This window comes from Mytilinidion resinicola (assembly GCF_010093595.1).
Source record: "Mytilinidion resinicola strain CBS 304.34 unplaced genomic scaffold BDZ99scaffold_27, whole genome shotgun sequence".
In the NCBI taxonomy this organism is placed as follows: Eukaryota; Fungi; Ascomycota; class Dothideomycetes; order Mytilinidiales; family Mytilinidiaceae; genus Mytilinidion; species Mytilinidion resinicola.
This window is the reverse complement of record NW_022985463.1, coordinates 382136-406922: the sequence shown is the minus strand read 5'-3', so window position 1 is coordinate 406922 and position 24787 is coordinate 382136. Positions and strand designations below refer to the sequence as shown.

Genomic DNA, 24787 nt, shown 5'->3' with positions numbered 1-24787 from the left:
GAATTGAGTACTGATCATTGCCACGATCCGAACCGTATTCTCTTTTCTTTTCGAAGTCATCGTCGTTGTCTCTGACGTCGAGCAACATTGATTCGGATGGCCAGGAGGGCGAAATTGATGGATACTACGAAACGTAATCCGGGGACCTGAGACTTATATTCTCATGATGCACGATTGCTGATTCTGTTCAAGCGTGTAGATCAAACACAAGCTATGTTAAGCCACTTTGTTTCCGCGTGCCGCGTACCCGTCTTTCGTGTGGAGACCTCGGAAAAGGCTCCCGCCGGAAGTCGTGGGTGAAATCTGGGGATACGCATCACAACAACGCAGAAATGCGAAGAACGTTGCCTGAAATATTCTGTAGTTTTGCTCGACGGACTTTGAAAATGAAGATTCAATGAAAATGCTAAACGTTAATGTCCTTTCGGAGAAACCTTGTCAGCTCCTGCGGAACTGTCCACGGAAAGCTCGCCAAAGCGTCTCCGAAGCCATTGCAGCAGACGCCCATTACCTTTACTAGTGTGACTTACGACTCCAATAATGTTCTTGACCTTGGGACACCTCCATACTCAGTTGGCTGGCGCGGCAAGCTATGGGCGCTGACGAGGTCAACGGTAGCTAAGGCCCTTGACGGCCGTCCGCGGGGCCTTTTCTCCAATTGGTATTGGAAATACCAATCCCTTATCTTCTGCGACAACAACAGGTCGCAACATTTGTTCAAGAAGAGGCGCCAGAGGGACGCCCCTAGAGTTTAGGAAATATTCTTAGCCTAGTGCATCATGTTCAGAAGCCGCGGCATTTGAGAGCGGGCTCTTGGGCTAAGAGTCGGGCCGGTGTGAATGTCGGATCGCTACATGCCTTTATCTGGCGTAGCTTTGACATGCTGCTTCGTAAGTGGATGTCGCTAGAAGGATAGTAGTATTTGATGTTGATGATGGTTTTCATGGTACTCTCGATAGAAATCAGTTTCAGGAGAAGAAGGCGTCTGGCTAAAAGGGTTTAGCTCTTTGGCGCCAACTTCTCCAGCCTTGAAACTGCAGAGCTCAACGACGGTGCGCATTCACTGATACCCCATTAAATTTCATCTACCAATTCACAATCCGCGCCATATCATTGTAGTAGATTGGCTTGAAACCGGACTCAGTTCCTTCTACAAAGTACCCACAAGAGATCTTAAGACTGCACCGAGCGAAACATCTAAATCTATCTAACACACCAATAGCTCACAAGTTTCACGCACCTCCTTTCTTTTTCTGCTCGGGAACCTGCGTCAGGAGCTTACCCTTTTGGATAGCCTCCTTGATGTTGTCGAGCACTAACACCTCCATATCGTACTAGAATCAATTAGCGCGAACTCACACCAAGCATCGAAGCCCCTCCTACCTGTGTCTCGACCGTTGCGGTCCCTATATGCGGTAGCAAAACAACATTCTGATTCGACAACAGCTTCTCATGAACCGTGGGTTCCAGCTCATACACATCCAGCCCAGCCGACCACACGATCCCCTCCTCAAGCGCCTGCACCAACGCCTCCTCATTGATTAGCGGCCCCCTTCCCGTGTTGATAACAGTTACGCCCTTCTTCATGATCTGGAACTGCGGCGTTGATATAATGTGTTTCGTAGAAGGGTTGAGCGCGAGATTGAGACTGAGCACGTCGGACGTCTTGAGCAGCTCCTCAAAGCTGACATACTTCGCGCCGTTCTCCTCGTTGGCGGACAGTTGGGTCCGGTTGTGATACTGGATCTGCATACCGAAGGCTTTTGCGCGCGTAGCTACCGCTTTGCCGATGCCGCCCATACCTAGGATACCCAGGACTTTGTTTCTGGGATCGTGGCCGAGTTGAAAGTTTGAGCCGCCGCGCCATTTACCTACACTGTGTCAATATAAGAAACGCCTCATTTCTACAAAATCGAGTGCATGGAGGAAGGTGATATGAAAAATAAGCATTGATACCTTCCCGTATCGCCGTCCAACTGTGCGTGATCCTCCTCAACGCCCCCAACATCAAAAAGATCGCCACATCCGCTGTAGCATCATTCACAGCTACTGGCGTGCTGGACACACTAATACCCCTCTCTGTGCACGCCTCCACCTCAATATTGTCGTACCCTGCGCCATTGTGACAAATGTACTTCAGACTTTCCGGCAGCACATCAATAATCTCCTTACTAAAGCTGCCAGTGATCTTGTTCGAGTCGTTACTGCGATACAACGCTACCACGCCGTCGAATTCGCCGGAGCGGCATTTGGAAATGAAGTCTTCACGTGAGCCGGTCTCGGGATATTCCACAAGCGTGGCGATGCTGCTGAGGGCTTGCCATTCTGAGTTGGCGTGGGCGAGGGAGCCGATGAGGAGGGCTTTGGGGGGAGACATGTCGAATGGGAAAGGTTTGTGGGATATTAAAAGGGAGAAAGAGAGGTACGGAAGTATTTATAACAAATATCGGCGAACGCGACTTTCCTTTCTACTTTTGTAGATGCCGCGAGTGACGGCATTCTCTCCGGCCCGCCCGCTATGGTTGCCGACCCGTGGTTGAGGAGTTTGGTTCGATTTGGTGGACTTAATATATGTCCTAGATACTTCAGCGTACATGGCGTGTGTTTGCTACAATTTCAGTAGAACAAGCTAAGTGGCCATTTTGTAATTTTGAAGATTCTCAGACTTGTGATAACACGAAATGTATAGCTAGTCCAGTCAAATATAGGTTTAATTCTCCACAAGGTTGACAAGATCAAAGACGTGGCTTCAAACTAGATGCCAATATCAGTATCGGTCTATGAAGATACAGATGTTGTTGTATCAGAAAGTATTGTGGCCATATCCTGTCTCGAAGTAGCAGCTTTCGGCACATCTTTCCCCAGTTTCTCGGCGAAAATTTCCAAATCCCCGCACTCAAGATTCTCCATACTCCATATCTCAACAACTCCCTTTCTACTACTCTACAATCACTCGGGCTCAAAGGGCAACCGAATCAGCGCAAAAGTTCTATTGAATGGCAATTGTTTCATTATCCACGAATGTTTCATGACTTGGGGTTCCTATTGACTTCTTGTCTCGAGCCTCAGAACCGTAGCAAAGCTGCTTTCACTACTAATATTTCGTTACGTAAAACCAGTCACTGGAATGAAAGCCGTGAACTGCTTAGAAGCTGACATCGAACTGGTATAGTATATTCAGTCCATTCCATCGACATCAAGTTGACTGTTTCAGTGAGTGAGCAGAAGAATCAAAGCAACCCAGCTACAGTGATAGGTCACGAGTCTGTGCACACGCCTTTACCACTGCTTGGGGTAGCCCCATGGATTTGCCGAAACCTAGGCACGATGTCAAGTTGTCCTCCTTACAGTAACGTTGAGGGAGCAAGAGTGAAGCCGCAGCAGTGATATATCCGTGTGTCCATACTTACGACCTAGTACTGCACAAAGCGTCTTGCGCACAGCAACCAGCAGCCACAGTCAATATCCAAAATCCCCTCACCAACACATCTGCCTGTCCTTAGCTGAGGATACAATTAATTCGTCACCATCTCAATTCCTTTCCCCTAATGCTCTCTTACATTCATCATGTATTCTCGCGCCCTCGCTCTGCTCCTAGCCGTGGCTCAAGCTCTTCCACCTCTCAACTCGCTCACCGACTCTGCCGTCGCTCTCTCCTCTCAACCGCAATCTCCTCTCTCGCAATTATCCATCTCGCTCTCTTTTGACCTAGGCCCCACTCTAATCTGCCCCCCATATGAAGGCTTCGTCCGGACCATCAACGGCCGCGCATACCATCTCTACTGCTTCAACGCCGCCTATGGTGCCTGGGCTTGGCTGCCAGCGTCCAAGAGCCTGGCAGAGTGCGAGGCGCACTGCCATGCCGGCAGCCTAGACTGCAATGGACTGACGTGGTTCCCTCTAACGACAGCGTGTGCGGTAGTGTACTCAAAGGACGCGCTCCCCTACGTATGCCATCCGTTATCTTAACGGCATTGAAGTGCTGATGCGGCATCACAGATCTGGGACAACGGCTACCAAAAGGTCGCCGCCGTCCCGCTCAACCACACTAGCGCCGCGTTCGGACCTGGCATGCTGTGCCCCCTCCCCGGCTCCGACAACCAAGTGTGGGCATTTGACCCACAGCTGCCGACGCCGTTTTCGCCGTCATCGCTCGATCCGCTCACCAGAAATCCAGCAACGTCTAGGTTCAAACTCTCTTGCACGAACCAGTTTGCTGTTCCCCCGACTGCCAAAAAGCCTATTGGTGATGTGCTTAGCGTAAACGAGTGTGCGCTAGCTTGTATGAAGGATGCAGCGTGTGCGGGCTTCCATTTCTACTGGCCGTATTTCCCCGGTGGGCCGGTCAATGGGCGGAGGACGTGCGAGTTAGTTATTGGTGAGGTGGGGGAAGGAAATTGGACCGCTATTGACAAGCCGAACAAGTACTTGAGCGGGTTGAAAGTGGGAGGCGGGGAATGTGGGGATGAAGGGTGGAATCGGGATGGGAAAGGAAAAGGGGTGGAAGAGGACTAGGGAGAGTATCATTCTGCATGATGTCGTCCTTGACATCATCGTCCTGCCGAGTTGTCAGCGCTGGCGGTCCTGGCATCGTCTGCTGGGTGCACAGCCGTGATGCGCAATTAGGCAAGATCTGGAGGCTCGCCGATAATCATAGCAGACACGGCCTCATTTCGGGTGTCCTGCTATTCGACCTCTGGAGGGACGGTAGACTGTAACGTTGCTGTGTTCTTCTTGCGAAGGCCTTCAGATCCATTGTCTTGCTCCCACTGGATATTGTCGATCTCTGTGCTCCAGTTGAAGCTCTCAATTTCATCTAAGCCCTCTTCCCACGTCCTCATCTCTTCGGCGTTGTAAAGAGTGGCGAGGTAGCTAGTAAGGGTGTTTTTCAATGTAGAATGAAGTCTTTCTCCTCAACACCTATCCGCTTCCCTTTTTCTTGCTCATATATTTCAACCATCTCTCCGTGCATGATGCCTTGGATATGGCAAGCGCCTCGGAACGCGTAGTAATCACCCTTGTCACGAAGGATGAATGGGACATCTGCGCCACAAAGAATAGCTATGACGTCGCCAGCTTCAAGACCTTTGAGTCCAGCGCCGAGAAACCCCGTCATGGTCGTGAATAGATATCCGCCACTCAAAGTCTCAGTTGCCTTTTTGCGGAATGGGTACGTGTAATGATTTCTCCAGCTTTCCGAATCGTGATCGAAGCCTAGGGGAGGTGGGGTGTTCGCCGCCCTAAAAAGTAATTGTACATATCTTGCCACTCGTCGAATGAGACTTTAATGTCGGTTTCTTGCTTGTCTTCCAGCGCCTTGGGTCCAGTGCCATTCCCCATCAGTATATGCAAGACAGAATGCGACCGGTCTAGCTGTGAGCGCATGTCGTTCCCAGGTATCTCTTCCCCAAGGGGGGGTCCAGATATATCCTCAAGAAGACGAAATCTATCTGGAGCTAGCGTGGATTGTTGATGGACATGGAAAATTCTTGGTGTTGCTTCGGTACCAACGGTGTCGAAAAGCAGACCCCGAGCCGTCATTTGGCTTAGGGCGTTCGAGAAGTGCACCACTGGCGCCAAGGCCCTGGATCCCGCGTAGAGACTCCTCACTTCTGGTACTAGGAGCGGTACGATGTCATCGTCAACAGATGAAGAGATGAACTTTGGAAGCCAGGAGGAAGCCGCGATTTCTTCAAGGTACGGTAGTGACAAAGCACGTTTAGCGAGTTTTGACTGCGGATAATGTGCACGGCAGCTTCCTTGCAGACCTGCTCAAAGCCTTCGTGTAGTCCGGAATAAATGACGATTGGCCCAACGTAGCAAGGCCTAAGATAGCAAACACCTTGTCTCTACGATCTATGGCCAGTGATCCAGCGGTATGGTGGAGATAGTAGTGCATCCCCGAGTTCGGACTCGATTGGTAGAAATTCCGGATCTTGTCTGCCATCTCGAAGCGTCGATAGTCTGAATCCGGGATGTATCGACCAAGCTTCAACTCAAGATGCCTTTGAATGTGCCCGTATAATCGGAGGGATGACTATAGAACCCATTTGTTGCCATATCCGACTAGAGGCTCTTTCGGATTTACGGATAGCTCCTGTACTGGAGGTACCCAGACACGGCGCCACCATTCTTTTGCAAATATCGCCTTTGGGTAGCAGTGGTGTCTTTCCTGTGCGGTCCCGTTTTGGAGGTCCTTGAAATAGTCCATCATCGCATCCCCGAGCCAGATCCGTACGCGTGAAGCCTGGCGGTATATCGTAGACATCAACTGAACTTGGGAATTTCGCTCTTCGATATTGCTCTAGTCGATGCATTTTGCGTCGACCCAAAGTCTGCGCGGTATGTGCGGGTCTCGAAGATGTCGTAGGGCAACTTCTAAGTTCTTAGTGATTGAGAAAATATGGCCATTTACTAAGATCGTCTTTCGTTGGGATGATTTCCCCTATGTATATGAGAGAGCTTCATACTCTGATTTGCTCAATAAGGAGATAGACTCTAAGATGCATTGTAATGGATCGGCGCGATGGCCCGGTTGAAGGACTATCAGCCGGCTTTCTTGCTTGGAATGATCCAGATTGATTGATGAGTACAGGTCGCCGAATTTGCGACCGAAATTTTGAGCAGACATGATAGGTACTGAAAGTTGTTCAGAACATGTACGGGTGAGGACGAGAATGATGACGATGACGATGACGATGATGGTAGTGTTGTAAATGGCTGAATCCGATGTGCTAGCAGCAGCTGAAACGACTAGAATGTGGCACGATTGTAGCACACCCGATCCAGTACTTAACCAGGATTACTGTAAGGCTGAGGGGCTCGGACTGATGATCCTTCAGTGTGACCTAAGATGAGGGCTGACGAGTGTGTTATCTCGATATTCCCCGTGCCGAGGGCCGGTACGGAGGAGTGCACCAGTCGAAGTCAGTCTAAAGGGACCTCAAACCCGCTGAAGCAAAGTATTTACTGTGAAGTCTATTGCCGATAAGAAGTGGAAGGGCGGTGGTGGATGGAAGCTACCTCTGTATAGGTAGGGGGCCGAAATCCCCTAAAATTAGGTATTCCAATAGGGTGCTTTCGCCTGCCACTCGCGTGAGCAACGTCGCGTCCCATCGACAACATCCTCTGAGTGTCACGATCGCACTCAACTCAAACCATCTCCTCTTAGAGGATATCCATGAGTATACCATAGACAGTCTCTCGATTATCAAAACGACACAGCAACCATTCAACATGGTCCTCAATCATATCGACCCCCAAGCCATCCCGGACGACGACAACTCCACCGTCTGCACGGCGGCCACGCCACCTGAAACCGTTGTAGCCGACCTCATGGACGAAGACTATGCATTTGGCGACATCAAGACCAACTCCTCTGTTCCTTGGCCGGGCTCCACCTTTATCATCCGTTCAACCTCATCTGGCCACGTGATCACGCTGGTCGACGGACAGATCATCCTGGCCCCAATAGGCGGCCGCGGCTCCATCCACTGGGTATGCATGGAGACGAAAGGCTGGCTCGGTTTCCGGAACAAAGCCTCGGGTCGCCTGTTGGGTCATGATGACAAGGGGAACTTGCGCTGCGCAGCCGGGCGGCATCAAGGATGGGAGAACTTCTGCGTTAGATTGAGGCCGGAGGGGGGATATGTCCTGCTAATGACGCATTTTGAGAGGCTCTGGCACGTGGGTATCAAGAAAGAGCATGGGGTGGAGAAATTGGCGAAGATCGGGGATGGGGGCAATGATGGGCTTGTTTGGGAGTTTGTGAAGGTCTAATGTATCGAGGTCCTGATTCAAGTGCCTTCTGAGCTACGCATGGAAGAAGAACCGACTGTAAGTAGCCCTGGAATGTCCCAATATGCGCAGCAACGAATTAGGAAGAATTTGAACCATCTAATATCCCAGTTGATAATGCTAAGGTGATGAACTTCCATAGCATAGCTCGCGCCTTGATGAATCCCTAACTGTCTGGCTCAATAGACACTAGTAAACTAATAGTATCAAATACGCTCCCGTGACTGTCCAGATGAGAGACCTTCGCTTGGTCGACCTCGTCGTTCTCGATGTGTGACCATGACTCGGAGTACTGAACGCTATTGATCCTGCAATTCTTCAGGAAGGTCAATTCTTGACACTACTAAAATCGACAGTGAATAGACTGGAGAACTTTTCAACGAAAGTCTATTTGACTGGACCACTCAACATCGTATCTCCCTTGAACGATGTGGCCCGCCTGAATAGATAGGTTTCGTGAGACTGTCCTATTTTAAGCTCGATGTCTATTACCCCTATTCGGTTGTGCTGGCGATCATTCCACAGACTCACCTGAACTGACGATGAAGATAACCAACATCCCACTCCAACACGCTTGCTGTCTTTTTGCACTCTACGAATCTAGCCAAGAGACAGCATCATACACAGCATACTACGAGCCGTTAACGAGTCCTCTAACGGCAGTTCGACAATCGCGGCTTTTGTGCCACTAGAATCAATTCGTCCTTTCTTACTTTCAACTTGTCTCCAAACTTCCGCAAGGGATCGTTTCCATCATCCATCACTCAAATTCAAATCTACACATCATTTCTGCTATACTCCATCCCACTCCACCCCCCAACCATGTCCTCCAAATCCAGCACCCAAAGACTCGCGCCCCTCCCCCTCCCCCCCGGCATCTCCCAGTCCTACATCCACTGCCCCTCCAACTCCCTAACCTACCACATCCTCGAAGCCGGCACTCCGAAAAAACCCCTCCTGCTCCTTCTCCATGGCTTCCCCGAGCTCGCCTTCTCCTGGCGCAAAACCATGCTCCCCCTCGCCGCCGGCGGCTACCGCGTCGTCGCCCCGGACCAACGCGGCTACGGCCGCACGACCGGCTGGGACGAGTCCTCCTTCTCCGCCGTCGACCTGTCCCAGTTCACCATGACCAATGTCGTGCGCGACATGGTCATCCTCGTTTCCGCGCTCGGCTACGCGAAGGTGCACTGCGTGATCGGGCACGACTTCGGCGCCGTCGTGGCGAGCATGTGCGCGCTTATGCGGCCGGATCTGTTCGAGCGGGTCGTGACGATGAGCCACCCGTTTAAAGAGCCTGGTCCGCTGCCGTTCAATATCCGTGATCCGGATGCGGAGATTGAGGAGGCGAGGGATATTCAGAAGGAGCTCGCGTCGCTGCCGGAGCCACGGAAGCATTATAAGTGGTATAATTCCACCTCGCTTGCGCCGATTAATTGGGCGTGTCCGGGGCAGGGCTTGCATGAGTTCCTGCGCGGGTATCTGCACCTTAAGAGCGCTGATTGGGAGGGTAATAAGCCGCATCCGCTCGCGGCGTGGGAGGCGGGGGAGTTGGCGAAGATGCCGGGGTATTACATTATGCCTTTCCACTCCTCGATGCCGGAGGTTGTGGCGGAGTTAATGGAGGGTGAGGATGAGAAGAAGACGACGAGATGGATGTCGGAGGAGGATTTGGATGTCTATGTGAGAGAGTGGGGGCGGACTGGGTTTCAAGGGGGGTTGAATTGGTATCGGAGCCAGACGGATCCGAAGATGGCGAGGGATATGGAGCTTTTTTCCAGGAGGAAGATTGAGGTACCGGCGCTGTTTCTGAGTGGGGAGAAGGATTGGGGAAACTATCAGCAGCCTGGGGCGCTGGAGAACCTAGATAGCGCATGCTCCAAGTTTCGTGGGGTTAAGTTTGTAGAGCATGCGGGACATTGGCCCCAGCAGGAGCAGCCGGAAATCGTGGTTGAGGGGATTCTTGCGTTCTTGAAAAGCAGTCATTGAGGCAAAAGCTTGAGTAAAGGACCTGAGACGGACATCAGCTTCAACACGTTGTGAGGGATAGCGATGTAGCAAATTGTAGCTATCCGTTACTCCAGCTTTTCTCGAACATATCTATGAAGTATACACCAGTCTCCTTCGCAAATCATAAAATAATACTCAACGATTCACCAAATTATGCCTACCTACGTAATCGTAATCGCGAGACAGACATCGATCATAGCTTGGTTTTTGGAGGTTGGTGTGATCCTTACTACCCAAATAGGATTATCCGGGGAGGAGAGGAGATCGGGCAGGCTCGCCGTCACAAAAAGTGAGACTCCGCTTAGCGAGGCGCACGGTGCTTCAAAGTCTCACTTTTCGTGACGGCGAGCGTGAGTTACCTTGGATGTCATATTTCTGACCATTCTCACATTCCATCATTGCTTGCAGCACTTCGATTCTCGACATCAGCATATCATCTCCTGGAAGCTCATACTCCCCGCCGCGTTCAAGACACAAGGCCTCTCCATGGCTGAAGATCAGAGTTCTTCCGACGCCTCGACTGACTGCGTTATTTGCACCTCGAAATCCACATCGCTCTGCGCTCGTTGCCGAAGCATTAGATATTGCTCCAAAGAATGCCAAGCGACCGATTGGCCTCGCCATAAGATCTTTTGCAAGAAATATGCCGAGAAGTCGCCACGAGTGGAGAAACCCACCGGTGGCTCGTTTACAGATATGACAGCTCTCCACCCAATGCTGGATCAATACGTTGACTATGTATCGGAAGAACGGACAAGTTATCCACCGAAAGAAGTCAGTCACCCGTGGTCAACTATACGTGGGATCACATTCTCGCACTTCTATCCGGATGAACCGAAGCAATGGCTTAAATGGTGTCTTGAATCTCATGATGACTGCAACTCTTGGACCCATCATAGTGATCATGCAGCTCTACCAACTCGTCTCGTCGACATTGGCAATGGGACCGATCAGCTCAGTCCTCGCTTAATTGTTACCGCGGATACTGAGATGGTCGATAAGAGGTACATAGCGTTAAGTCACAGATGGCCTACACCGCAGGATTTGCATCAAATGGATATTCGAACAACAAATGACTCTTTGAATAAAAAGCTGGAGCGGATTGAGGAGGAAAGGTTGTCAAAGACATTCAAGTTTGCAATAGGTGCTTGCCGATGGTTGGGTACTCGCTATATTTGGATTGATTCACTCTGCATCATACAGGTATGCCAGTGCAATGACGATTCTAGATTGAAAGCTAAGTTTTGGATGACTCGAAAGAGGACTGGGACGTCCAACCTAAACAGATGGCTCTTATTTACCGCAACGCGTTCTGCACGATAGCTATTAATATCAGAGAGTCACCGGATCGACCTCTTTGGTCGAAATGCGGCTACTCACAAGAGCTTTCATCCCATGGCTGGGTTGCCGACTATTTCGCCTCTCGTAAATGGAAAGATACGGGCGAAATATGGAAAGGCTTTTTAGAAGGTGGCGAACTTGGGACTCGCGGTTGGTGCCTCCAGGAACGCCAGCTATCGCCGCGAATCTTCCATTTCATGGAGTCCGGTATGATGATGTGGGAGTGTTGCTGCTATATGGGTGCTCTTGGAGGGCCTCAGGAGTTTGGTCCTCCTCATTCTGAAGCCAAACCAGGACATTATCAAACCCGTCTGGTTGATATCGGAGCCGACAGGGACAAAGTCAAGCGAATTCTTTGCAATTGGTACACTGCCATGACTGACTATTCGACACGCTCTTTAACTTATGAGACGGATCGTCCTGTCGCAATCCAAGGATTGGTAAATCATGTCAAGCTCATTACTGGTTATAATTACTACCATGGCCTGTGGCAGGAAGACATAGTTCGTGGCTTGCTCTGGGAGAGACGCAACAGAAGGTCAGACTCTTGGATTAGGTCTCCTTTACACCGCGGTAAAGACCTAATCATTCCATCTTGGTCTTGGCTATCTATCAAGGGGCCAGTGCAGCCCTGCTCACAGAATGACGAAACCTAAATCCGCCGTTTATGGAAGATACTCGCAGTATGCGCCCAGTCATTGATCATGAGTATCAAACTGTGCCCAGTATCTTGCGGTTTAATTTCCAGGACGGTGGCTCGAGAATAACAGTAGAAGGGTACGTGAAAGAGATTGACTGGTCTGCAATTCGTGGGTACCAACCGCTACTACCTCCATGGTACGAACAGGTATCTCTCCCAAAAGGTGTACGGATCTCCCTGGAAAAACTAAAACAGGGGGTACAATATTGGCAAAGCACGGATGAGCTGCGAAAAGAATTTGCTTGGGCCACGCTAGACTTTCCTTGGGAACGATTTGGAATGGCGAATCCTCGTGTTCATGTGCTTCAATTGACGCGAACCTATGGACTGCTTCTTGAAAAGTATGGGCAAGGTAAATATGGCCGAATAGGAGTCGTGCGAGGATACCGATGGAAGGAGGATGATTTCAAGTTGGAGACAGTGACTCTGGTATAACATGTCGGAATATTTTTCTTTACCCTAACAAACATCATACCCTCGGCCTAAACCTAGACTTGAGGTTCAATTCGTTGACCTTACTTGAAAGTGGATACCGTAGTCAGAATTTCAAAATATTACTGGGCTAGGACTTGAGATGCTGGGAGGCTGGTGTTCTTTTCTATACATGTTGCATTTTGCTTCGTCCAGGAGAGGTCAGACCGGTGGCAGCTAAAAACTGAGCTGCTGTGAGGTGCGAGATGCACCACCCAGTATATAGTTGCGTGAGCCCTGCGAGACGCCTGCGACCGCATGCGTATTACGTGCCTCGCAGCACGTGCTCGCCAAAGGCCCACGCCCACATCCGAATCCTCTCTGGAGCGCTCTCCGCGCTTCCTTAAGGATTCGTCTCTCTATTGTCATTCGACATACCGGTACAGCCGATTATCATCGATTCCATCGTCAAGCCCCCTGCCGTGACATTTCGTCTTACAGTTAAGCTACGTAAGCATGCTTACTAGTAATACTTAGTAGTAATGAGAATAATTTGCTACTAGATCTCGCTGCTATAGTTAGGGAGGACAGCCGAGCCGCACCGGCCACACCCTTGTAAGGTGGCGAATTCTATAGGTATTTCAGAGAGTTGACTCAGTTGACTAAAGGCATGGCCAAGGTTGAGTTGGATTGCAAAGCGGCAGGGCTGAGGTCGGCCTGCTTACTAAGACTGCGCACAGCCACAAGTCTAATAGCCACTATAAGTAAATTAAGTTACATAGTGATGATTATGTAGGCTGTTTCGCACTGGTTGGATTGGTGATCGCATCGGTTAGAGGTACCAATTAGCGCGGTGACTTTAAATGAATTTGCATGCGATATCAGCCATAAGGCTAATAAAGACTTCCTAGTATAATAGTAAGGCTCTAAAGCTTAGATAAGGCCCTTTTATAGTACTATAATAAAGGAACTCTATTATGCTATAAAAGGATGCTCTCCGCAAATCAGGCGTAAAGGCGATGATGCAAAGCGTAATTTATAGGTAGGAGGGCTCCCGAATGTTTAAAAGTAGCCATAGCACATGATTTATACCAAAGCATAGGAAGTATCAACATGTGCGCAGAGCTATAGTCGCTTAAAGTTAAGGTACCCCTCATATTTTGCGGCACGGTGGGTTTCCGCAACCCAGGGACGGACATTAGCTCTGATTCTCTGATTTTGTACCAACTCGAATCTCTGGCCGAACGTACTGTTCCTGAAGGCCAACACTTCGCACCATTACAATAGCAGCGCTAGCGTCCTGAGCGAGCTAGATTCGGTGCCATGTTGAAGCAGCCAGCCGCCAAGAGATGTAGAAGGCGCCCAGGAAGCACGGCTATGCTGCTAGTCATCACTTCGTCCGCCAACAACTCCTACATTCTCGCCATCCTTAACTTTCGTAAGGCTCCCCTCCTTCGCTCGCAGTCCCATGGAACTCCTCTCTGTTATCAGCCTCCCCCAACGGCGGACACCGTTTGCTTATCTCCAATTCGGCCGATCTATTGAGAGACGGCAGAAGAAAACTCAGCAATCACCTCTGCTATCTCCCGACTGTAATCAATCGTCACAATACCTGACACGGACGGTGGAAAAAGCCCAAGCAACGCGTAGATCCTGTCATGTGGAAGCGAGCAACTGGCACGAGCTGCCACTTGCTCAGGAAGCACAACCTCACCTCACCTCTCCAGCTTAGCTCGGTTTAATCTTGTCCTTTGCTCATTCGCCGGATGGCCGTTATGCCGAAACGGCGCCACCCTTTGATTTGGTCTAAAAATGGGCGTCATCTATGCATCACGATGCTCGTAAAGGACTTCGCAAAGGCTCAGCTGGGCACCAGCTCGTCATCTTGGCTGCTCACCTGTCTACAGACCAGGCCGACACCTGCGTACGATTCTGCATGCTTGTGAGGGCCAAGGGACTGGCTAGAAATGCTGCAGTCACTGCAGAAGCTATGGATGATGGGTGTATTTCCAGCGCATCACGTGCGTGGAGCTAGCCGAGTTCTACAAACACGGCTCGATCACTCTCCCCCTTCCTCCTGCTCACCACCGCGCGTAAGGCCTCGACGGAGGCCTTCGCTGGTGGTCCTTTCCAGCACCGGCTGCACAGCATTGAGCTTCACCCGCCTACCACCCTTGGATGGTGCCTCCTTTAGGAGAGCTTTGGTGGTTTTTCATACGTAGTAGGACCTAGATGCTGCGCTCTGGCGTGCCAGCCAGGCTCTTACTACGTATAATGAGTTGCCGTGGGCCAAAAACCAGTACATACATTTGCGGCATACATACCCGTCCGCTATGACTGTGAGGAGTAAGGAAATACAACTAATTACAACACTGAGGGGTTGTAGGGAGAGAGGGTGTGAATGAACGGACATTAGTGCGAACAACGCGTGAGGCGACAAACGTGCGAGGCAACGAGAGCCTGCGTATGAGGAAGGAGGAAGCTACGTAGCTGCCTTCTACATGCGAGCCTCATACAAAAGCTAGAATAGCAAGCCAGAAGAAATAGATTTCTTAGTGCTCGCTGGTTCTCTCGCGCGTTTAAACAAGCTCATGCACGAGCTTGTTTAGAGTTCCATCGCTTTCTCCCGGATAGAAACAACCATATACAACACTTGGGCTGCCTTGGGCTGCCTTCTAGTGTTCGTGGCTTTGCCCTGTTACACGAGGCTGAGGATGCCTTGGTAATAAGAGCGCCCAACCTCCCGCAGCTTCCAGTTTTAACTTACTCCGCGTTTACTAAGGTATGCGCATAATACCTGCGTCTTGCAGAGCTTCCCGTTCTAGCAGAGCCCCCCAGCTCGGGTCCGCCCTAATCCGGAAGGTCTATAATTATGGCTAAGGTTTTTGGTATAAACTCTGCCGCAGTCAGCCTTGCAGATATTACCTGTGAGGTGTGCAAGGATCGCTATAGATTCGCGTGTGTCATTAAAAATGTCTCCGCCAAAACCTTAAGGAGTATATAGAACGGTGCAACAACTTGAATATACACTTAAGGACGTTAAGAAGTTACTATTAGCAATGTAATATCCTGAAAGATTATTATGAAACGTTTAAAAATATTAACACAATCCTAGATACTTATAAAGGCGATTTTTAGTAACTATACCTACTAAGCACGAAACTCGTTATCACTCACTGCAAGGTGACTGGGATAATTCAGGAAGACGTGATTCCATCTACCATTCCAAAATGTCACCAACAAAACAACCCCAGGAATGAAGAAACTCAATCAAATGAACACGCTAACAATGATACACAACCCCCATCCCACCCAAACTCCCATTTCAAACCCACACTGCTCTCTCAAACAAAACACAACTAAGAAATTTTATACAATCTCCACTCTCAACCTCTCCCTCTCTACGCCCTCGCAAGCGCCTTAAGCACCTCCTCCTTCTCCCCCGTCGGCAGCGTCGCCAGCATCTGCACAACTCCCCTCAACCCGCCCTCACGATCCCTCCTCAACAAACTCGCCACCTCCATCGCCACACCTTCTCTCTTCAGGCCCTCAACCTTGTTGTGTACCTCCTTCCGGTGCTCCTCATACCACACCGCGACACTCCGATCGTCCGTGTCGAACTTCGGGATCTGGCTCCACGCCTTCAGCATCTCCAAGCCCCTCGCCCGCATAGCTGGGTCAGGTGATGAGACGGTTGCACCGTTGGAGGAAGGAGCTGCCGCAAGCGCAACACGCTTGAGGATGTACTCCTCGTTGAGACGGCGACGAAGACGCCAGTAGAAGAAGCGACGAGCGTTCTGCCAGCGGAGCGCAGAGCGGATAGTGCCCTTCGCATGCATGCGACCCGCACGGTCATGGAGGTCAGCGAACTGCAGCGAGACCTGCGCGTAGACGGGGAGGAGGAGCTGCTCGCGCTCCGTCATCTTGGCCTTGATGCTGGCGAGCTCGGCCTGCGGGGTCGCGGCGTTGTTGAGCTTGCGCTTGAGGTCGCCGTAGGTCGGGTCCAAGCGGGCCATGGTCTCGAGCTGGCGGTCCTTCCTGAACTTGATACCCACAATGCCCTCGGGCTCGAGGACACCGCCGCGGGAGTCTTCGTCGGCGTACATTTCCATGTATTGCGCGTTGATGGTCGGGTCGACGACGACCCAGGAGCCACCACGGAGTTCGCCGTTGGGGGGAATGTAGACGAAAATGGGCTGCTCGTACTTGACGAGAGCGTCGACGATCATGGAGCCGTACTTGAGGACCTCGTTGTACATGTCGCGCTGGCCACCGGAGAAACCCCGCCAGTTGGCAAGGATCATCAAAGGGAGCTGCTCGCCGTTGTTGAAGTCGCGGATGGCCTGGGCCGTTTTGTATGCTGAGTTGGGATACCAGACACCACCAGCCTCGGAGGTGACTTGTTCGATGGAATCCGGATTGGCAGGATCAGCTGGGGTAACATTCTCGACTGATCGGGTCTCAACGCCAATGACACCAACGGGAATGCCGCCTAGACGAGCACGGCCAACGACGACTGTCCTGGCCCATCCACCAAGAGTCTCCTCAAAGGAGTCGCGATCGAATAGACCAGATAGGAATCCCTCTGATTCTTCCTTACCGGCGATCAAGTGCCTCACATCATAAGGCGCCTTAAGTGGTGGGAAGAAAGTGACATCGCGGTCCCAGTCGTCAGTGGTAGGCGAGATGGGGACGGGGTTGCCCTTCTTGTCGGGCACATACGAGATCCACTTGACGATTTTCGAGACACCCTCGAAGTCATCATTGGCAGTCATATGCGACACACCGTTCTTGTACATGATCTGAGTGCCACCAAGTTGCAGGTTAGAAGTGTAGACTTCTCGGCCAAGCAGCTTGTTGATGGCAGGAGCACCAGTCAGGATGATGGGCTGGCCCTCGATCTGAATAGCACGTTGACCAAGGCGTACAAGGTAAGCGCCGATACCTGAAGAGATAGATTAGCGAAGTATTAAGAAAAAGCGGGTGATACATACCAACAGACCGACAAGTGACCAAAGTGATAGTGAAGATATCATCGTAAGCCCTTGAAGTCTCACCAGCAATCAAACCAGATCCACGTAGGGATTCAACACCGAGGCCATCCTCTTGACCAATGATAGTGGTGATTTTGTGTCGAACTTCACCGTCAACCTTGATCGCCTCCGTGAGCACATCTTTTCTCTGGCCATCAACAAAGTGCTTGTGCTTCTCCTCGGTAAGGTACAGGTAGTCGAAGCCAGACTCTGGCTTGGTCGGGTCCTTCCAGGCGACGGAGAAGTGAGGAATCAGCTCTTCTGCAAGACCGATACGGGCACCCGAGTTGGCAGACAGGTAAATTCTGGGGATGCCCAACTTGCGAGCGAGCTCAGAGCACTTGTGGAAGAACTTGTCTTCCTGTGGGCCAAAGGAACCAATCTTGAAGGTGATATCGTTGGCGATGATGATGAAGCGTCGGCCCCGGGGATACTCTGGAGTCTTCACTGTCAAAATCCAGCCGACCATACCAATTATATTGGCACCGGGCTCGCGGTTAACTTCAGCCAGCTGCTCGTTGTCGTCAAGAACAAGCTCATAGTACTCGATGCACTCGCCCTTGGTAGGTTGCTTCTCCTTGAGATACGGATGCTTGGAAACAGCGCTCGTCCAGCTGTTCTCCACGGCCTGTCTGAAGAGCTCAGGGAAGTCGTAGACGTACTGAGTACCCATGATGTGAGCCTTGTATCGCTTCGGCTGTAGAGCACCCTTGGTTGGGTAGGGAGTTGAAACGGGTCGCAAGTGCATGGAGCCAATCTTCGTGGTTCCACCAATGCTGTGGAAGAGCCATTGACCGCCCCTCTCCGATTTGCGCTCCACATACATCTCAACGTTGATGATGTAACCGGATGTGTTCGTGATGACAACACGGAGAGGGTAGGGAACGCCAGTAGCTGGGTCAGTGCAGATGATGCGAATTTCGGCACCAGTGACACGGAGCCTCCAAAGACGACGGCCGAATCGTTCCAAGAAACCAGCAATAGCCTCCTCAACTTCTGAAGGTTCGAGAGGGAAGACGGTTGAGAAGTTGATAAAGATGTGGTTCATATCAGCCTGGTTGTCACCGATGATTTCCATGGCGTCCAAGATATCCGTCATGAGCCTATCAGCTTCAGAGATCATGTACTCTGCAGTAGGAATATCCTCCCGAAGACGGCCAGGCCTGACAACAGCACGAGTGAAGTATCGCTTGTCGCTTTCAGCACCTTTGCCAGTCGCTTGGTAAATATGGATATTCCGATTTTCGGTGAAGACCGGCTTGATGTGGAACTTGTTCAAACGGCCAAGTTCAAGTTGGAAAGCAAGAGCAGGCTCGATGTGACGAATGCTTTCGTCTTCGATGTACTTCGGCCCGCGGAAGGTGAAGTATCCTGGGTAAGTTCCATCCTTGTGGCCGCAGATGAACGTGAGACGTCGAATCCGCCTTGCGAACAACTCCTCTGCGTATTCCTTGACGACTGGAAGGAGGCGCTCGAGAATCTCAGCGTCGTCGAAGCTCTCAGAGTCGCGGACTGCAATGTTACAGACACCAGTCAACTCATCCTCGTTCTCGATCTTGGTTCCCGGATTGGCGCTGGGCTTGCGTGCCTTGGACAAGTCGGCCATCAGACCGGCATTCGATGTCTTCTTGCGGGGAGCCGTGGATGGGAAGACCTCCAGAGCCTTGCTGAGGTATTCCTCAGCATCATCAAGGAATTCAATTGGAACGACTGCACCCTTGCGCGTGGGCTCTGTATCCATGCGGGACTGGAGGTAAGTCATATCGCTGATGGAATGAATACGATTCGGAAACCCAGCTGAGCTGCCCGGTGTACCCGGCGTTGAAGGATGAGACGATTCGACCGGGAGGCCGAATTCCGACTCGCCAACCTTGCGAAGCGAGAAGTCCCAGGAGAGAATAAAAGGCGTCTCGTTGTCGGTGTGGTAGTTGATCTCCTTCAGCTGATACGCACGATATGCGCGGCGGGTGTAAACCTCAAGCGCAGCGAGAGCAACCCATGGGTCGGAGTGAGCGAAGAACTGCGGCAGCACATCGAAGACGGTGTACTTGGAGTCCACGACCTCCTTGATGACATCAAAGTCTGGTTCTCTATGGTCCCAACCGCTCTCTCCATATCTGGACTCGATGACAGATGACCGCAAGATGTGTTCCATCTGTGAAGTACGCTCTTCGAGAGATGGCATGGCACATTGGATCAGCACTTCACGAGCCTTCAGCGAGACCTTGGCAGTCTGGCGAGACTCGAGCTCTGTAAGCTTCTTCAAAGTGCTCTTGAAATACTTAGCAACGTTGCCAACGCCAGGCTTGTTGGGCCTGTACAGTTCCAAAATGGCAAGGATGAGGTTGTTCTTAGCGCTGACCCTGGTGTGTGAGAGAACTGTGTGGACGACATTTATGATGCTCTCCTTATTCTCATCTCTGAGCTTGAGAACGACCTCCTCGTCTCTTGAGGTGCGAGAGGAGAAGAGGCTCTCCACGTCGGTATACATGTCGATGAGCTTGGTCATGATGGCGTACTCGTGGACCTTCAAACCGTCGGCGTAGCGGGCAATGACGTCGGTAAGAGGTGTCAGGGATGACTTCAGCAAGTCCGCATCGTTAGGCGAAACATTCTCTTCCAAGAACTTCTGAAAGGCCTTGGTAAGTTGCTTGACGGGAAATTCCAACTTTCGGCTGTGTGCCCTATCCACAATCTGCGAGAGGGTGGTGTCAAGCTTCTGGGGCATGCGTGCGTGGAGAGCAGATGCTTGAGCATTCCACTCGCCGTAAGGAAGCTCCGGGTCACGGAGGACCTCGAGAAGCTCCCTGAGGGTACTCTGCATGATGACCTGGTTGTCAAAACCTTGTAGGATGTTTTGGAGCACGCCATTGAGGTACGTGAATCGTTGAGGTGGCTTGTTACCCATGACCTGTGGCGGGCCGAAATCTGGTAGTAATCCCAAGAACGGTTGCGCAGACTTGACTTTGCTGGGATCATCCAGAGCCAATATACCGATAATGTCACCGGCCTCGAGCACGGCTCCGGGTTGCTTGATGAGATTGACGACACCATCTTCTGCGGCGATCAAAGGCATGTACATCTTCATGACCTCAACTTCCGCATAGGCTTGGTTTTTCTTGATGTGTTCGCCATTCTCCACTGTGAACTTGACCAGCTTACCAGGGCTGGGCGTCCTGAGCTGAGTGGGGTCGTTCTCCTGCTCGAGAAGAGCGGTCTTGCCGTCTACACTGACGCGAGTGGCTCCAACCTCTTCTTTCCAGTACACGTTGTGGGACTTGCCGTTAAGCAGAACCAAGAGTCCACCGTCGGTCAAAGCCCTAATGCCAACTGCGCACTTTGATCCGTTGATGAAGAGAGTGTAGCTGTCAATGCTGGATCGCGTAGCAGTGAACTTGTATCGCTGGCCTTCGTATATGAAATCGATGGGGAAGACAGTCTTGAGAACATCCTTCGCCGGAACCTGACCCTTCTCCAAGCTTGTCCGGTACTCTGTCATGCACGCATCGCTAGCCACATGAGCCTTGGTGACAGCACCGCAAATGACGGCAATCATAGGATCAGGTCGCTCAGCAGTAAGTTTCTTGGAGATGAGCTCGTCGAGCCAGCCAGTTGTAATGGTGTTGTCTTCGAAAGCCGGGGTCTCCAAAAGTTTAATGAGGTATTCGACGGTAGTTCGGAAATCACCACGAATGCTGAGTTCCTTTAGCGCAACAACCATGTGTTTCCGCGACGCTTGTCGATTCTCGCCATAAGCGAAAATATGACCGAACTGACTATCAGAGAAGCTGTGAATACCACCGGCAGTACCAACGGAGAAGTAACCCCAGACGTTTGAGCTACTTCGGAAGTTGAGATCGTGCATAGTACCGCTCGATGGCTTAAAACCCTCGTCCGGATCTTCGGATGTGATACGGCAGGCGGTGGTGTGTCCCTTGGGAGTGGGTCGACGCTGGTTCTGCGCGCTGCCCTCCTTGGTGAAGTCGAAATCAATCTCGGTGGCCGAATGGGGATCGGCACCGTAGAGAAGTCGAATGTCACGAATGCGGTGTAGAGGGAGGCCCATCGCAATCTGGAGCTGGGCAGCGGGTAAGTTCACACCGCTGACCATTTCCGTAGTCGGATGCTCGACCTGGAGACGCGGGTTGAGTTCCAGGAAGTAGAATTTGTCGTCCGCATGGGAGTAGAGGTATTCGACGGTACCAGCAGACACGTAACCAACCAACTTTCCTAGAGCAACCGCGGCCTTTTCCATCTCGTGGAAAGTCTTCTGGTTTGCAACTGTGACTGGGGCCTCCTCGATAATCTTCTGATGACGTCGCTGCACGGAACAATCTCTGCCGAAAAGAGAGATGTTGTTGCCGTACTGATCGGCCAAAAGCTGGACTTCTAAATGTCGAGCGCTTCCCGCAAGCTTCATGATGAAGATGGGCGAGCCGGGAATTTCGCTAGCAGCAGCACGGTAGAGCTGTTCGAAGCCTTCCTCCGAGTCGACCTTTCGGATGCCTTTGCCTCCACCTCCTTCTGAAGCCTTGACCATGACGGGGAAGCCGATCTTTCTCGCCATCAACAGGCCTTCTTCTGGCGAGGTTGTGCAGCCCTTTGCGTATACATGGTCAGGAACAGTCACGATTCCGTTCTTGTCGACCTCGACCTCGTCCACACCCTCTCCTGACCACGGGATACAGGGCACCTTTGCGTGTTGTGCGACGATTGTGGAGGAGATTTTGTCCCCGAGTGACCGCATAGCGGAACCGGGTGGACCGATAAAGACAATCTTCTTGGGGGAGGCAGCGAGCGACTCGGGGAGTTTTGGGTTTTCTGAGGCATGTCCCCTGATAGCAGTTAGTTTACTAAGTCTCAATATTCCAAAACTTCGAGCCAAACTCACCATCCTGCCCACACAGCCTGTACATCCATCCGCTCCGCAACGTCGACGATCAGTTCGACGTTTGCGTAGTTGTTGTTGTTGGTGCCTCCCGGCACCTCAACGTACTTGTCCGCCATACGGATGTACTCCGCGTTGGCTTGCAAGTCCTCCGGTGTGGCCATGACGGTGAACTGGATCGCCCGCTCATCGCCGAATGTCTCGTATGCCCATTTCCGTACTGAGCGGATCTCCTTGACGGCCGCGATTCCGTTATTTGCAATGAGAACCTATTTCAGGCGTCAGCTATTGTTGCACCCCAACTCTACATATCACCCATCCGTAGAACTTCTCCCACAATGCGAATCATCTACAAACAAGGAGAAAAGTGGCTCACATTCGTAATGACCGTGTGACCGCCATGAGCAGCCACAAAGTCCTTCACCTTTCCTGGCGAAGCAACCGCGAGATGTGTTCCGCCGATGAAATGAGCTGGCAGGTCGTACTTTGCAGCGGCGGAGGAGGGAGTGCCATTGGTATGGGTCCCGTTGACGCCATTGGAAGCAGCGCCGGCCATTGTGTTGGTAGTGAGCCCCATCCACCGAGTTTTCAATCAGTGAAGAAGATTTGGGCGTTGGGAAGGAGGGAGAGGGGGCGCTGTAAGCTACTGCCGTTTAGAGGGAGAGCGGCGCCAGAGTGACGACGGGCGAATCGGGATTGTAGATCTGGCTCGGGGAATCACGCGGGAGGACGCGTGAAGCAATTATTAGGTAGAGAAGAAGTCTATAGCCGTCGCAGTCGCTTCGGGGAGAAGAAGCAACCGGAAGGGCGCCCGGGCGTCGTAATAAAATCTGATAGTGTTGGAAGAAGACACGTCGAAGGGGAGGAGGGGGGATGACAGGGACGCGGCGGGAAAAGTGTGAGCGGCAGCGAGGAATGTCAGACGGACTGGACAACTCGGGCGGCGGGCTGTTGGCGAGTGTATTTATTCAATCGCAGATTCTCTCGGACACCTTGACCCTCGCACGGCGCCTTGCCAATGCACGCTAATTACGGCGACCCCCAAGCTCTCCCGAGCTGTTGAGCTGAAGCCGGCGCAGAGCATCGCCAACGCTGCCGACTGCGGTAAGGCGCGCTGGCCTGCCCTCAATGCTTCACCGAAACCTCCGTGCGTGGGACCGCACCGCAGCCACAGTGCAATCGGCTGCCGACCTGGCCGAAGACTGATCCCGAAGACGAATGCGACGCCGCCGGGGAGCCACTGACGGCATACATATTGATTGTCCGCTGTCGACGCAGCTCCAGGCGCAATTGCTGCAACTGCCCAAAGTCCTCCTGGGTGAACACCGCAAAGTTGTTGAGACGGCGCGGCGATGATTGCGGAGAAGACCCCTGCGCCAGCCTCTCACTGACGTTGGGGAAGCCATCCCGCCGGCCAACAGCGCCACTGATGCCTGCGTCCCAATGCCAGAGACAACATGAATAACAGGCCGTCCCATCCGTCCGCAGACACAACTCCACCAGTCCTCCCTCCTGCGACTGCCATGGCCCTGAGCAAGACGTCCGGTATCTGCTGCACGTCGCTGTCCAACAAAAGTGTGGCTGCAGCAACCCGCAACTAGCGCCGTCCATCCTCATCCCAGCATCTAGCAGATCGCATCACGAACCGGCAGGCCGTCAAGCACCGCACCACTCCGGCCGCTGTCTTCAGGAACCCGACCGGGAACTGCCCACCCACTTCGCTGCCAAGCGCATCCCTTTTCCTGAGGGAGGAGGTCCGCGCAAGCCTCAATTGGCAAATTGCAGCACTCGGGTCTCCACTCCCATGCCCTTCGGACTCCGTCCCCATCCCCACGGTTGTGCCAGTGCCCCGGCCAATCACGGATGCGCGTGCGAAGAGGTAATAAGCCAGCGCCACAATGGAAGCGATGCAAGTCAGGTCTTGAAATAGCCCTGCCAGCCTGGTTCCGGGTAGCTCTCCCGTCCTCGTACAGGTTGATGATGCCGAGCGGGACGCCGATGTCATCAATATCTTGAAGAATGGATGCGTGGCTGCTTCACGATTCAGCGGTATCTCATAGGGGCAGGTAAGCTCAAGACGGCACAGAGTAACTTGGGATGGGCTCGCGATGGACTCTCGTCTTTCTTCGATGCGCCCGGAGTACTGTGTAAGCTGCATCTGACAGCATCTCAGCACTAAAATCTCAGCCCTTCAATAGCGGGGAGACAGTGGAATTCCTGATGCTCATAGTAGCATTTCCGAAGGCATCAATCATGGTTCGCAATTCGTAGCATATTGAGCAAAAGAAAAGCTCCACGTGAGAACATCTGCAAGAAACTCAACACCATGGGCCCGTGCACGCCGCATCAACGAGCCATCGCCAGTGCGATCCCGCCAATCTCCTCAACCCTCTCCAGAAACCCCGATTTCGAGAGCAGGAAGTGACACCTATGGCTTCAAGAACCCCCATGACCCATACAGAATACCACCAAAATACCCCTCAAACTGTCTACCACAAAACCCCTTGATGAATTGAAGTCAAATCAAAGTTGCCCATCCCTCCCATTCTGCCACCTACCCCGTAGATCTGAGACCAACTCCAGGCACCCGCGCGCAGCCCTACCAGAATC

General features: G+C 51.9%; 10 protein-coding genes across 10 annotated transcripts; 6 read left to right on the top strand and 4 right to left on the bottom strand.

The window, feature by feature from the left end:
- Window positions 1–1061: 1061 nt before the first annotated feature.
- Window positions 1062–2423, bottom strand: BDZ99DRAFT_468326 (uncharacterized protein). The gene is made up of 3 exons (XM_033721216.1): window positions 1957–2423; window positions 1384–1871; window positions 1062–1334 (listed from the first exon to the last, which is right to left on the bottom strand). Exons 1-3 carry the CDS (start codon window positions 2375–2377, stop codon window positions 1233–1235), a joined length of 1011 nt encoding a protein of 336 aa, XP_033570334.1. The 5' UTR covers window positions 2378–2423; the 3' UTR covers window positions 1062–1232.
- A 1144-nt stretch (window positions 2424–3567) lies between these two features.
- Window positions 3568–4515, top strand: BDZ99DRAFT_526723 (uncharacterized protein; the record flags this gene model as incomplete). The annotated part of the gene is made up of 2 exons (XM_033726166.1): window positions 3568–3948; window positions 4000–4515. 2 exons carry the CDS (start codon window positions 3568–3570, stop codon window positions 4513–4515), a joined length of 897 nt encoding a protein of 298 aa, XP_033570333.1.
- A 170-nt stretch (window positions 4516–4685) lies between these two features.
- BDZ99DRAFT_526722 (uncharacterized protein) lies at window positions 4686–5947 on the bottom strand (the record flags this gene model as incomplete). The annotated part of the gene is made up of 2 exons (XM_033726165.1): window positions 4686–4872; window positions 5769–5947. 2 exons carry the CDS (start codon window positions 5945–5947, stop codon window positions 4686–4688), a joined length of 366 nt encoding a protein of 121 aa, XP_033570332.1.
- Window positions 5948–7138: 1191 nt separating this feature from the next.
- BDZ99DRAFT_468324 (uncharacterized protein) lies at window positions 7139–7897 on the top strand. Its single transcript, XM_033721215.1, has one exon. The coding sequence runs from the start codon at window positions 7237–7239 to the stop codon at window positions 7777–7779; it is 543 nt and encodes a 180-aa protein (XP_033570331.1). The 5' UTR covers window positions 7139–7236; the 3' UTR covers window positions 7780–7897.
- Window positions 7898–8536: 639 nt separating this feature from the next.
- BDZ99DRAFT_468323 (alpha/beta-hydrolase) lies at window positions 8537–9939 on the top strand. Its single transcript, XM_033721214.1, has one exon. The coding sequence runs from the start codon at window positions 8620–8622 to the stop codon at window positions 9781–9783; it is 1164 nt and encodes a 387-aa protein (XP_033570330.1). The 5' UTR covers window positions 8537–8619; the 3' UTR covers window positions 9784–9939.
- A 248-nt stretch (window positions 9940–10187) lies between these two features.
- Window positions 10188–11469, top strand: BDZ99DRAFT_171485 (HET-domain-containing protein). The gene has a single exon (XM_033712977.1). The coding sequence runs from the start codon at window positions 10291–10293 to the stop codon at window positions 11125–11127; it is 837 nt and encodes a 278-aa protein (XP_033570329.1). The 5' UTR covers window positions 10188–10290; the 3' UTR covers window positions 11128–11469.
- A 2011-nt stretch (window positions 11470–13480) lies between these two features.
- On the top strand, window positions 13481–14022 carry BDZ99DRAFT_468322 (uncharacterized protein). Its single transcript, XM_033721213.1, has one exon. The coding sequence runs from the start codon at window positions 13580–13582 to the stop codon at window positions 13799–13801; it is 222 nt and encodes a 73-aa protein (XP_033570328.1). The 5' UTR covers window positions 13481–13579; the 3' UTR covers window positions 13802–14022.
- Window positions 14023–14106: 84 nt separating this feature from the next.
- BDZ99DRAFT_171466 (uncharacterized protein) lies at window positions 14107–14573 on the top strand. The gene has a single exon (XM_033712976.1). The coding sequence runs from the start codon at window positions 14224–14226 to the stop codon at window positions 14476–14478; it is 255 nt and encodes an 84-aa protein (XP_033570327.1). The 5' UTR covers window positions 14107–14223; the 3' UTR covers window positions 14479–14573.
- Window positions 14574–15324: 751 nt separating this feature from the next.
- Window positions 15325–23094, bottom strand: BDZ99DRAFT_576252 (uncharacterized protein). The gene is made up of 4 exons (XM_033728564.1): window positions 22554–23094; window positions 22181–22446; window positions 17251–22124; window positions 15325–17201 (listed from the first exon to the last, which is right to left on the bottom strand). Exons 1-4 carry the CDS (start codon window positions 22752–22754, stop codon window positions 15658–15660), a joined length of 6885 nt encoding a protein of 2294 aa, XP_033570326.1. The 5' UTR covers window positions 22755–23094; the 3' UTR covers window positions 15325–15657.
- Window positions 23095–23479: 385 nt separating this feature from the next.
- On the bottom strand, window positions 23480–24500 carry BDZ99DRAFT_468320 (uncharacterized protein). Its single transcript, XM_033721212.1, has one exon. It carries the CDS (start codon window positions 24333–24335, stop codon window positions 23775–23777), a length of 561 nt encoding a protein of 186 aa, XP_033570325.1. The 5' UTR covers window positions 24336–24500; the 3' UTR covers window positions 23480–23774.
- Window positions 24501–24787: the final 287 nt, after the last annotated feature.